The sequence below is a fragment of the Mobula birostris genome, chromosome 18 (genome assembly GCF_030028105.1).
Source record: "Mobula birostris isolate sMobBir1 chromosome 18, sMobBir1.hap1, whole genome shotgun sequence".
Classification (NCBI taxonomy): domain Eukaryota; kingdom Metazoa; phylum Chordata; class Chondrichthyes; order Myliobatiformes; family Myliobatidae; genus Mobula; species Mobula birostris.
The window spans coordinates 18,012,450-18,024,818 of NC_092387.1; the positions used below are offsets into that span (position 1 = coordinate 18,012,450).

Below are 12,369 nucleotides of genomic sequence, written 5' to 3' on the forward strand. Positions count from 1 at the left end.
AGTATACATTCCACCTCAGGCCAACGTCAGTCAGGCTTTAGATGATCTGAGCAATGGGATCAACATGCACGAAACAGCGCACCCTAAAGCCTTCACTGTTGTTTTGGGAGACTTTAACCAGGCCAGTCTGAAAAAAATCACTATGTAATTAACGTCAACAGATCACTTGCAATACCAGAGGAAGCAACACACTGGACCATTGCTACACCACCATCAAGAATGCCTACCATGCTATTCCACGCGCTGACTTCAGGAAGTCTGATCACCTGGCTGTACTTCTACACCCTGAGTATAGGCAGAGACTGAAGACTGCAGCACTAGCAGTGAGGACCAGGAAGGTTTGGACAAGGGAAGCACAGGAGCGCCTACAGGACTGCTTTGAATCGGTGGACTGGACTGTATTCAGGGTTTCATCTTCGAACCTGGATGAATATGCTGCAGTTGTTACCGACCTCCTTAAAACCTGTGTGGATGAGTGTGTGCCTACAAAGACTTACTCTACATTCCCAAACCAAAAGCCGTGGATAAACCAGGAGGTACGTCGTCTGCTGAAGGCTAGGTCTGTGGCATTCAAGTCTGGCGACCCAGGCCTGTACCAGAAAACCAGGTATGATTTGTGGAGGGCTATTTCAAGGGCGAAGAGGCAATTTCGAACGAGGTTGGAGGCGACATCGGATGCACAGCAACTCTGGCAGGGTTTGCAGGACATTACTTCCTACAAAGCGAAACCCAATAGCATGAATGACAGTGATGCTTCACTACCAGATGAACTCAATGCCTTCTATGCCTGTTTTGAAAGGGAGAACACAACTACAGCTGTGAAGATCCCTGCTGCACCTGATGACCCAGTGATCTCTGTCTCAGAAGCCGATGTTAGGCTGTCTTTAAAGAGCGTGAACCCTTGCAAGGCGGAAGGTCCTGATGGAGTACCCGGAAAGGCTCCGAAAACCTGTGCCAGCCAACTAGCGGGAATATTCAAGGACATTTTCAACCTCTCACTGCTACGGGCAGAAGTTCCCACTTGCTTCAAAAAGGCAACAATTATACCAGTGCCTAAGAAGAATAATATGGGCTGCCTTACTGACTATCGCCTGGTAGCGCTCACCTCTACAGTGATGAAATGCTTTGAGAGGTTGATCATGACTAGACTGAACTCCTGCCTCAGCAAGGACCTGGACACATTGCAATTTGCCTATCGCCACAATGGGTCAACAGCAGATGCAATCTCAATGGCTCTCCACACGGCTTTAGACCACCTGGACAACACAAACACCTATGTCAGGGTGCTGTTCATCGACTATAGTTCAACATTTAATACCATCGTTCCCACAATCCTGATTGAGAAGTTGCAGAACCTGGGTCTCTGTACCTCCCTCTGCAATTGGATCCGCAACTTCCTACCGGAAGACCACAATCTGTGCCGATTGGTGATAACATATCCTCCTCGCTGACGATCAACACTGGCGCACCTCAGGGGTGTGGGGTTAGCCCACTGCTCTACTCTCTGTATACACATGACTGTGTGGCTAGACATAGCTCAAATACCATCTATAAATTTGCTGGCAATACAACTATTGTTGGTGGAATCTCAGGAGGTGACGAGAGGGCGTACAGGAGTGAGATATGCCAACTAGTGGAGTGGTGTCGCAGCAACAACCTGGCACTCAACATCAGTAAGACGAAAGAGCTGATTGTGGACTTCAGGAAAAGTGTAAGTTGAAGAAACACATACCAATCCTCATAGAGGGATCAGAAGTGGAGAGAGTGAGCAGTTTCAAGTTCCTGGGTGTCAAGATCTCGGAGGATCTAACTTGGTCCCAACATATTGATGTAGTTATAAAGAAGGTAAGACAGCAGCTGTACTTTATTAGGAGTTAGAAGAGATCTGATATGTCAACAAATACATTCAAAAACTTCTATAGATGTACTGTGGAGAGCATTCTGGCAGGCTGCATCACTGTCTCGTATGGGGGTGGGGGGTGGGCTACTGCACAGGACCGAAAGAAGCTGCAGAGGGTTGTAAACCTAGTCAACTCCATCTTGGGTACAAAGAACCCAGGACATCTTCAGGGAGCAGTGTCTCAGAAAAGCCGCGTCCATTACTAAGGACCTCCAGCACCCAGGGCATGCCCTTTTCTCACTGTTACCATCAGGTAGGAGGTACAGAAGCCTGAAGGCACACACTCAGTGATTCAGGAACAGCTTTTTCCCCTCAGCCATCCGATTCCTAAATGGACATTGAACCCTTAGACACTACCTCACTTTTTTTTGAATCTACAGTATTTCTGTTTTTTGCACTTTAAAAAAAGATCTGTTCAATATACGTATACTGTAATTGATTTACTTATTATTTTTATTTCATTTATTGCTGTTTTTCTCTTCTATATTATGTATTGCACTGAACTGCTGCTGCTAAGTTAACAAATTTCACATCACGTGCCTGTGATAATACACCTGATTCTGATTCTTGGATTTTGTGACTGTCTTAATAGAGGTTTTGAATGAGAAAAATTGTTGCCTTGTGTTCCACGTTGTGTTAAATAATATTTTTTTCCTTTGCTCTTGTCTTCCTTGTGCCCCTTGCAGCATCACACGTTCTTTTGGGAAGGAATTGATGGCTCGAGGGTAATCTCCCACTTTCCACCTGGGAACTCGTATGAAATGAAATGCAAGGTGGAAGAGGTACGTACAAACCGAACGGCCTCAGTAGTTCAGAAAAGTGGGGGCGAGAGTATTTTTTAAAAATTGATATTCACTATTTTTTGAGAATGTTCCTGTCTCCTTTTCCTTTTTAAATTATCCAGTAAAATTTGCATCCAAGGAAACATGATCAGTACTCATGCCCAAAGGGCTTTAGAAATTAGCTGTTGACATGCAGTTCTCACCCACCTTGGGCATATGATGGCCACTGATTTATCAAAGGCCATTCCGGGGTTACACCAGCGTTACGGCACCACATCTTGGTGCATGTGACTATTCTTGATGGATGTGGTACCTTCTGGAGCATCAGATGGTTCAGTTTTGAAGCAGTCTAACTTGAGAGCCATATGATCTGCCTCAAAATTTCATTCTGTTCATAAGGTATATTGCAATGATCTGCAACATTGAAACTCAATATCAAACAATTGGATGTCAGCTGTGGAATGTGTGACCGTGCTGACTCTTTGAGGGAAGCGCATCCTCTCAATACCAGAGACAGTTTGAATTCTTCGCTCCAGTGCTGGATGTGTGGATTTTGCATGTTCTTTCTGTGTCTGTGTGGGTTTATTCAGTATCCTTCAATGTCCTGGTTTGTAGGCCACTAAAAATTGCCCCTAATGTGTATAGTGGGAGTTGTTGGAAATGTGCGGAGAATAAAATGGGTTAGTAGGATTTGTGCGGAACCTGTGGACAGCGAGGTCCGTTCCTGTGCTGTGTCTCTCAATGACTCTGCCTGGACTTGTGACTGGCATTGCAAAAGTTCAGCCTTCACTTTTCAACATAGAGTGGGCAGTGCTTTGGAGGGTGGTGTGGGATATCATTGTATGGTGGGAAAGGAATGATAGTACTTGCATTTACATTGTCTCCTCTATAAATAAGAACAAAGCGGCACGTTTCACGGGAGCAAATTTGATACGCAAGATTGGAATGGGTCACATCTGCTGGGTTGCAGATGTAGGCTTTCAAAAAGGGAGCAAAGTGTAGAGATACAAGAATGGTATAGGAGAGTTTTGGACCTTGGCACCAGAAGACAAGGCAGCCCATTGTAGTCAGAGTACATGTGCTCAAAATTGGAGAAGTACTAATATCCCATAGCAGAAGTAGTTACAGAGATAAACGGAAGTTACGTTAATAAACAGAAGAGATTTTGCTGAGCTGGAAATTCAGAGCAACGTTCACAAAGTACTAGAGGAACTCAGCAGATTAAGCAGCATCTATAGAGAGGAATTAAAAAATGACATAAAAAGGATGACAAGTTTGAGATGCTGATGGATTGGGAACCAACAAGGATCAAAAAATAAAATGCGATAGGTGAGGAAAGTTACCAGAGCCATGCAAAGAAAAATGTTCCCTTGGTGCCACTTAACTTGCTGATCACGTAGAACTTATTCTGCTTAATAATGCTGTTTTGTGAGCTGGCCCTTTGAAGCAGACCTGCTGTAGAGAGTGGGCTGTTTCTTCCATAGAGTTGTACTGCTGCAAGAAAAATTCAACTTCCTGTAGCTAGAGTGCAGCAAATCACTACCTTACTGAAAAGATATGTATTTAATATTAGATTGTGTTTATTAAAATGACATCTTGTAAATCCATAGAATTCTTAACTCTTCCTTTGTCATAATGTTTAATTATCTGCTGAGAAAATGATTCCATTTTAAAGCTTGTAGGGAAATTGGAATGGAAGTCAGAACATCTTGTTTAATAAATCTGTAGTCTGGAAGAAATATGACTAACACATGCCATGACCAGCAGGTAGGGCCCAGGCAATATATTAAACTTTTAAAGATTAGCAGGGAAACCAAGGCTTGCAGACCACTGATGTCAGATCTTTGTACAAAATTTGGTAGTGTGCATTAATCAGTTTGAGATGTTCTGCCTATCTTATGTTTCATATATTTTATTTGCTGTGACACAGTGTGTGATGTACTTTGTACCCAAGGAAGGACTATATTTCAATATATTCAAATTTGGTGCAGTTATTTTTCATAGTGATCTGCTTCATCAATCATGCTGAGAGATTTCATTTCCAGCTCCAGGCGGTTATTTTTGCTTCTTTATATGATATTAGATTTTTGCCTTGGGAGAATCTTAAACTTCAGTGGGGGTTGTTGTCCAGCAAGTAGTAATTTATATGTAAATTAAATTTCCCCAATGTCAGCAGATTTTCTTTATTAAATATAATTAAAAAATTTTCAATGCTGAATTAAACACTTGCATGAATCTTGGATCACAATATCTTTAAAGGTTTGCAACATGCACAAAATGCTGGAGAAACTCAACGGGCCAGGCAGCATCTATGGAAAAATGTAGAGTCAACATTTTGGGCCAAGACCGTTCAGCCTGCTGAGATCCTCCAGCATTTTGTGTCTGTTGCTTAGACTTCCAGTATCTGCAGATTTTATCGTGTTTATGTTTGAAGGTTTGTTCATCATGCCAGTTTTGCTTCAATAAGTGATTTTTATTGAAAAGATAGTTTCATATTAGAATATGTTTGTTAAAATGTTTACAGTAAGACATCTTGAAAACACACAGAATTCTTAACTCTTCTGATTAAAATACTTTTTTCAGTTCTTTAATTTGGTTTTCTCAGTGGTTTATCATATTCTTGAGCTCTAGTCACCTCATTAATTAATGTTTATTATTCTGTGCTGCCTTTTAAAATTAAGTTTTATTATGCCTTTTTTGTTCTGAAGTGCTGGAATTGCTCCAGTTTAGAGGCACCCATGCCCCCTGACTAATTCCACTACTCACACAATTGGTGAAGATAACATTTCTTCAGACTTTAGCTAGTTCTCTGTGGTAAACCATTTCGTTTCTTTATGACCACAACTAAAATTTATAGCCCCGTGCAGCAGGAGTAAAGAAGTACTTGAGTCATGAATTTATATCTTACTCCTTTTGCAGCTCATTCTACTGGAGATTCAGTGTCTTAGGATACGTCCACACTACGCCGGATAATTTTGAAAACACTGGTTTCGAGTAAAAACGACAGGCGTACACACTAAGCATTTTTCAAACTATCTCTGTCCACACTAACACGGATATTTGAGCGAATCTCCTCTACTGGGCACGCGCAGGACACACAAAAAACAAGCGAAGAGGAAACGGTATACTTAGTGCACGTTTGTCCAGTTACAGAGTAGAAAAACTTAAAAGGAACTACTCTTGGCTCTTGCGCAGGAGGACTTAAAACTAAAACTAAAACAAATACTGGAGCGTATGGAGGCAACCGACAGGGAGTTCACGGACAGTATGACCCGGCTGACGATGAACATTGAAAAACTGACTAACTCTGTTGCATTAATAAAGCACCTTGTTAAATGTATAAAACATGACTTCATCAGTGTTATCTTGTATTTCCATACAATGTTACATTAGGCTGTTACATATCTATTGTCAGAGAAGTACTTGCATAAATAGGTAAACCACCTTCATACAAGCAAGGACAGAAAACAGGGCAAAGTGAGTATACTTATTTATTCAGTAAGCTGTGGGTCAAAGTATTTGGTGAGTACATTTCTAACTCTTCTGGCTTCAGTCTCGTTGCCGTCTGTTCTGAAATTGTTGGGTTCTGTGAAGCACAGAATCAAATATCGCTGTGATGATTGTACGCTCTAGTATCAATTGTTTGGCGACAATAAAGTAGTAATAATAATAAGAAGAAAACAATGAAATGCCGCGCTGTCGCATTTGTTCCAGCACATCATGACAGCGGTTTTAAAAAGCTCCAGTTACCCCGTCTACACTGCAACGGATATTAGGCGTTTTCAGATTTATTCACTCTGGAGACCGTTTCTGAAAATCTCCATTTTCGGGGGCTGAAAACGCCATTTCAGTGTGGACGGAAGGTCAAAACGAAGAGAAAAACTTCATTTTCAAAATTATCCGGTGTAGTGTGGACGTAGCCTTACTCTATAAAGCCTGAAGACCTTAACATCCTTCAAACTGTTTCCAGAATATATGGCTCTATAAAAAGACTATCCTGTTATGCAGAACTTCTCACTTCATTTACCCAATCAATAGTAGACATGCCTTCAGCTGATTAGGTCCTAAGCTAAGGCATGTTCCTTCCCCTCTTCTCCCTCTACCCCTGTCACTAAAGTTCTCATTTTAATTTGCTCCTTAAACTCTAATCACTAATGCATGGATTTCCTCCGGGTCCTCCCCATATCCCAAATATGTGCTGACTGGTAGTTATTTGGCCACTGTAAATTGCTCTTTGTGTGTAGGTGAATGGTAAAATCTGGGGAGAGTTAATGGGATTGTTAGAAAAATAATGTGCTCAGTGTAAATGGGTGATTGATAGTCAATATAGACTTAGTGGTCTGAAGGACCTGTTTCTATCCTGTATGACTTTGATAAATCCTTTCTTTCCCCTGTTGCAGTTTCTGCATACGGTTAAAAATAACAAGGACAAAGGTCGTGTTAATCACAGTGCATTCCTATTTGGGTTTGGCGATGGGGGAGGTGGACCTACACAAGACATGTTGGATCGACTACAAAGGATACAGAATACAGATGGACTGCCCAGGTCAGGGGATATTGTTTAAAAGGCTTGTACATTTCTGTCTAGCTTCCTACTTTAGATTGATCTGCAGAGATTCAGTACTCTGCTTTTCTATTACTGAATCCAATAAATGAATTGGAGAATATTGTATATTCTAACTCTTCATGCAAACTGCAACTAAGAAATGCAGTAACTTGGTGATATGATGATATAATATATAATAATACGATTATGAAGACACGTAGTCCTCTTTTATTGTCATTTAGTAATGCATGCATTAAGAAATGATACATTATTTCCTCCGGTGTCATATCACAAAACACAGGAGAAACCAAGACTGAAAAAACTGACAAAACCACATAATTATAACATATAGTTACAAACAGTGTAACAATACCATAACTTGATGAAGAAGTCCTTGAGCACAGTAAAAGTTCAAAGTTTCTCAAATGTCCCACATCTCACGCAGACAGGAGAAGGAAGAGAAACTCTCCCTGCCATGCCAACCACAATCCAACTCTGAGTCATCCAAAAACTTCAAGCTCTGATCAGCTCTCTGACACCGAGTACTTGAGCGCCATCTCTGTCCGAACGATTCGACCTCCTTCTCGGTCGCCAAAAGTAGGCAAGGCCGGGGATTTTGTGGCCTACCCTCCGAAAGATTCCAGACCACACAGTAACAACAGCAGCGGACGAGCGTTTCAGAAATTTCTCCAGATGTTCCTCTGCGCTTTCAGTTCCATTCTCCATCAAATCAGAATTGTCCACGGCCCCTATTTAACAGATACGATATCATTTTTCACCGGAGGGCTGCGCACACGCAGGCACGCTGCCATCTTCTCCTCCCGCCTAATGCAAGCTCCTGTGCACACAAAGAAACCTATCCCTTGCAGAGATCGTGTGTCTTAACAGGAAAAATTGAGTAGCTAAGTGTGCTATGCAATTATCTTGACTACGGCTGTTGCAAATGGATTGTTTAGTGGTCCTCTAAAGTGGACACTTGAAATATGAAGTTACAACAAGGAACAAAGTGCAACTTTCACTTCAGAGGAGTGAATGGAGTCATGCAGTTGGACCTGTTGGATAGTAAAATTACTCAGTACATTTGTGTCAAGCCTATTTTGCCTTGGAATGTTGGATATTGGGCTTCTATGGTACCCCATTGCTAAATGCCATTCATTGTGTTAAACATTGAAATTGAGCAAGAAAGCCCATTGTTTTCTACTACTGTACTGACCCTGGACTATCTCACAGGCAAATTCCATTGATTGGCACCCCTCCCTAATCTGGAGCAAGCTTTTGCAATAAAGAGACTCACTCAGACTAGTGTGTTCCCTAACTGAGCAGATGACTTAAAGAGACAGTGTAAAATAACTTGTGGTTTGAAGCCAGGCTCATACTAACTGTAAGCAGTGTCACAAGGATCAAATATTTGGTCTTACTGGTCCTGTATATGTGCACATCACATATTTAAGTGAGTCCATGTACTAATACTTTATTATGCTTCTCATCCTTTTGCAATTTTATATATTGCTGTTCATAATCATTATCTGTTTGTAGCATCATGGTAAGATGGGTTATTCAAGTTCACAAAAATATTTTTTTCCTTGACTTTCCTGTTAGAGGTGACTGGATAGAGATTTATTCATAGTAAATGGGGGAAAAAAAACTTAGTGTGTATTGTTTTGGACCACCAAAGTTATCAGGTTCAAAAATCACCAACGTTATCCACATATGGGTTTTTCCGAATAGTTCAGTGGCATCAGATTGAGAATTCTTTCAGGATGGCAGCAGGACCACCTTCGTGCTGCGTTAGATGGTTTTGTGTGTTAGTAACCAGCCTACGCCCTTCTATCTAGGCTGCTGCACCACTGCTTACATAAGGCTCTGGAGGGCAGGTATTGGTTGTGAAACATTAACGAGAGAACCAGTGAAATGTAACTCATAAGCTGTTACATTATCACAACCAAGACTAAGTGCCTCTTCCTAACCTAATGGTTAGTTATTACAACTGGTTTGCTTTAACAATAACCTTGTTGTCCTGAGAGTGACCAAGATAAGTTTTGTCGTACTTTAATTTTCTCATATCCCCTCTTAAGCAGTTCATGTTTCTTCCTGTAATTATCTTCTGTATCACGTGTAACACTTGTGGATCTCATTTTGAGGTGTTACCTGTTGGTGTTCACAGTCAAGTCCTAAGTGAGCATACTGTTCTCAAGCTGTCAAGAATGCTGAATTGATCAACGTGAACTTGATTTAGTCTCAATTGTTGCAGTATTCTGTTTAATAGCATTCTCTTTCTGATCCACCTGTCTCCCAGTGGCAGTGGTTGGTAAATTTTATTATACATGGTATTACTGTTTCCAGCTGTCATTAGCTTGGTTTAAGCATATTGACAATCAGGAAGTTGTCCCTATAATGGATCTTCAGTGTCATTGCTTACAGTAGAAATTCCCAATCTGTGTATCTCTAGCCCCATGTGCCTAATTAGGCATCCAATTGGTGAAATGTAACATGGATAATATATCCATTAGGCATTAGATCTCAATGTTCATTTGTATAATTTGGTAAAATAGTAGGAGCAACAAGCATGGAGGTACTTTTAAACCTTGTTTCCTTGATTATTGGGTAGTGGCAAATGTTTGCTAAGTAAAGAAAATAGTAATTGTATTTTGCATATTTTATAGTTATTTTGGAATCTAAATATATATGATACATTAAGAGTAGCTAGTGAATGTGTTATGTAGACAAGGTATGCATCAACATTGTTGGATAAAATAAGACTTGCACTATCTAGACTAACATTTGTAAGGATGGACAAACCTCAAAGAAAAAATACTGCAGATGTTGAAAATCTGAAACAAAAACAGAAAATGCTGATAACACTCAGCAGTTCAAGTAGCATCTGTGGAAAGAGAAACAGAGTTAACATTTCAGGTAACACACACAAAATACTGGAGGAATTCAGCAGGCCAGGCAGAATCTTAAAAGAAAAGAGTATAGTCAACATTTCGGGCCGAGGCCCTTCAGCAGGACTAGAGAAAGAAAGGTGAGAGGTCAGAGTAAGAAATTGGGAGAGGGGAAGGAGAAACACAAGGTGATAGGTGAAACCGGGAGGGAGAGGAGTGAAGTAAAGAGCTGGGAAGTCGATTGGTGAAAGAAATACTGGGCTGGAGAAGGGGAAATCTAATGGGAGAGGTCAGAAGGCCAAGGAAGAAAGAAAAGGGGGGATGATCACCAGAGGGAGGCGATGGGCAGGCAAGGAGATGGGGAGTGGTGAAGGGTGGGGTGGGGCATTACCTGAAGTATGAGAAATCAATGCCATCAGGATGGAGGCTATCCAGATGAAATATAAGGTGTTGTTCCTCCAACCTGAGTGTGGCTTCATTGTGACAGTAGAGGAGGCCGTGGATAGACTTATCGGAATGGGAAGTGGAATTAAAATGGGTAGCCATTGGGAGATCCTGCTTCTTTTAGCGGAAAAACTTTTTCTCCAATCCTGCTGAAAGGTCTCACCCCAAAATGTCAACTGTATTTTTTTCCATAAATGCTGCCTGGCCTGCTGAGTTCCTCCAGCATTTTGTGTGTGTGTTGCTTGGATTTCCAGCATCTGTAGATTTTCCCTTGTTTGTGATTGGATTAACATTTCAGGTAGAAGGCGTAGGGTCTGATGAAAGATCATTGGCCTGAGACATTAATCATGTTTTTGTTTTCACAGATGTTACCTGACCAGAGTGTTTCCAGCATTTTATTCTTTTTCTACACAGTTAGATAATAATTGGTTAAAGGAAAAAAGACCATAATGAGAATAAACAGCAAATTTATGGGATGGCAGGCTTCAACTAATGAAGTTTCTTAGGGATTAGTTTTGGAACCCTTGTTATTCTCATTTTAAATTCCTGTCTCAAATGTAGAGATATGTGCCTAGAAATTCAACACACAAATTTTCAGTGTTTTAAGATTAAAAAAACAATTGCTTTGTTCTGTTTTGTACTGTGATTGTGACTATTTTTACATCTGTTTTTGCCTCTCCAGAAATACAGCTGGGTGGCAATTCACGGAGTGGATCATTGTTAAACCACACTATAATTTCTATGCCAGAATGGGCTAAATAATACTATTCCCCATGCAGAACTCTCTTTCTGAGATTAATTTCCAAAGTACATCTATGGAACATTAAAGAGTATGGCACAGGAACTGGCTCTTCAGCCACTGTCTGCACCAACCATGATGCCAATCTAATTAATTCTATCTACCTGAATATGGTCCATATCCTTCTACTCCCTGCCTAATCCTGCGTCTGTCTAAATAACCCATAAATGTTGCTATTGTATCTCTTTCTACAACGTCCCCCTAGCAATGTGTTCCAGGCATTAAAAAAAACGAAATCCTCTTACTCCTCTCTCCTTACACGTGTGCCCTACATTATTTTACATTTAATCTCTGCTCTATGTATGTCTCTCATGGCTTCTGTTAAGTCACTCCTCACCCAATGCTCCAGAGAAACCAATCCAAATTTGTCCAACTTCTCCTTGAAGCTAATACTTTCTAATCCTGGTGAACCTCTTATGCACCCTTTCCAATGTTTCCACATTCTTCCTATAGTGTGGCAACCAGAACTGTGCATAATACTCCATATGTGGCCCAACTGAAGATTCACACAGGTGCAGCAATAACTTGCCAACTTATATGTTCAGTGCCCCAACTGATGAAGGCAAACATTTGTATGCCTTCCTTGCCACCCTATCCATTTGTATTGTCACTTTCAGAGAGCTTTAGATCATTCTGAACATCAGCGCTCCTAAGGGTCCTGGCATTTATTGTGTATCTTTTTTATATTTGACACTGCAAAGGGCAACACCTCACACTTGTCTGGATTAAACTCCATTTACCATTTCTCTGCCCAAGTTCCCAACCGATCTTAAGTGGTCATTTCCAACACTGTAAGTACTTTCAGCTCATTGGGATCTCTGAAAGGCATATTTCCTTCATCCTTCCAAACACCTCCCTTCTAGTAAACTGATCCTCTCTCCTATCCTTTCTTTCCCTCCATTATTGTCATTCAGTCTCCATGTGGTCTCCCCTAACACGAGCCACATATGTGTGATCATTGCCCAGATTTGCCTTGACCCAAGCTACCAATCATTTTTCCAAGCCTATTCCTA

The 12,369-nt window shown here is 41.0% G+C and overlaps 1 protein-coding gene across 2 annotated transcripts in view; it reads left to right on the forward strand.

Annotated features, from left to right (window-relative positions):
- Nucleotides 1–12,369, forward strand: part of man2c1 (mannosidase, alpha, class 2C, member 1) — a 127,632-nt gene that overhangs the window by 61,194 nt on the left and 54,069 nt on the right. For both annotated transcript variants that reach the window (XM_072282292.1, XM_072282293.1), the window contains 2 exons: nt 2,587–2,682; nt 7,083–7,228. In XM_072282292.1, the coding sequence (XP_072138393.1) occupies nt 2,587–2,682; nt 7,083–7,228 (242 nt within the window). The remainder of the gene's footprint in view (nt 1–2,586; nt 2,683–7,082; nt 7,229–12,369) is intronic.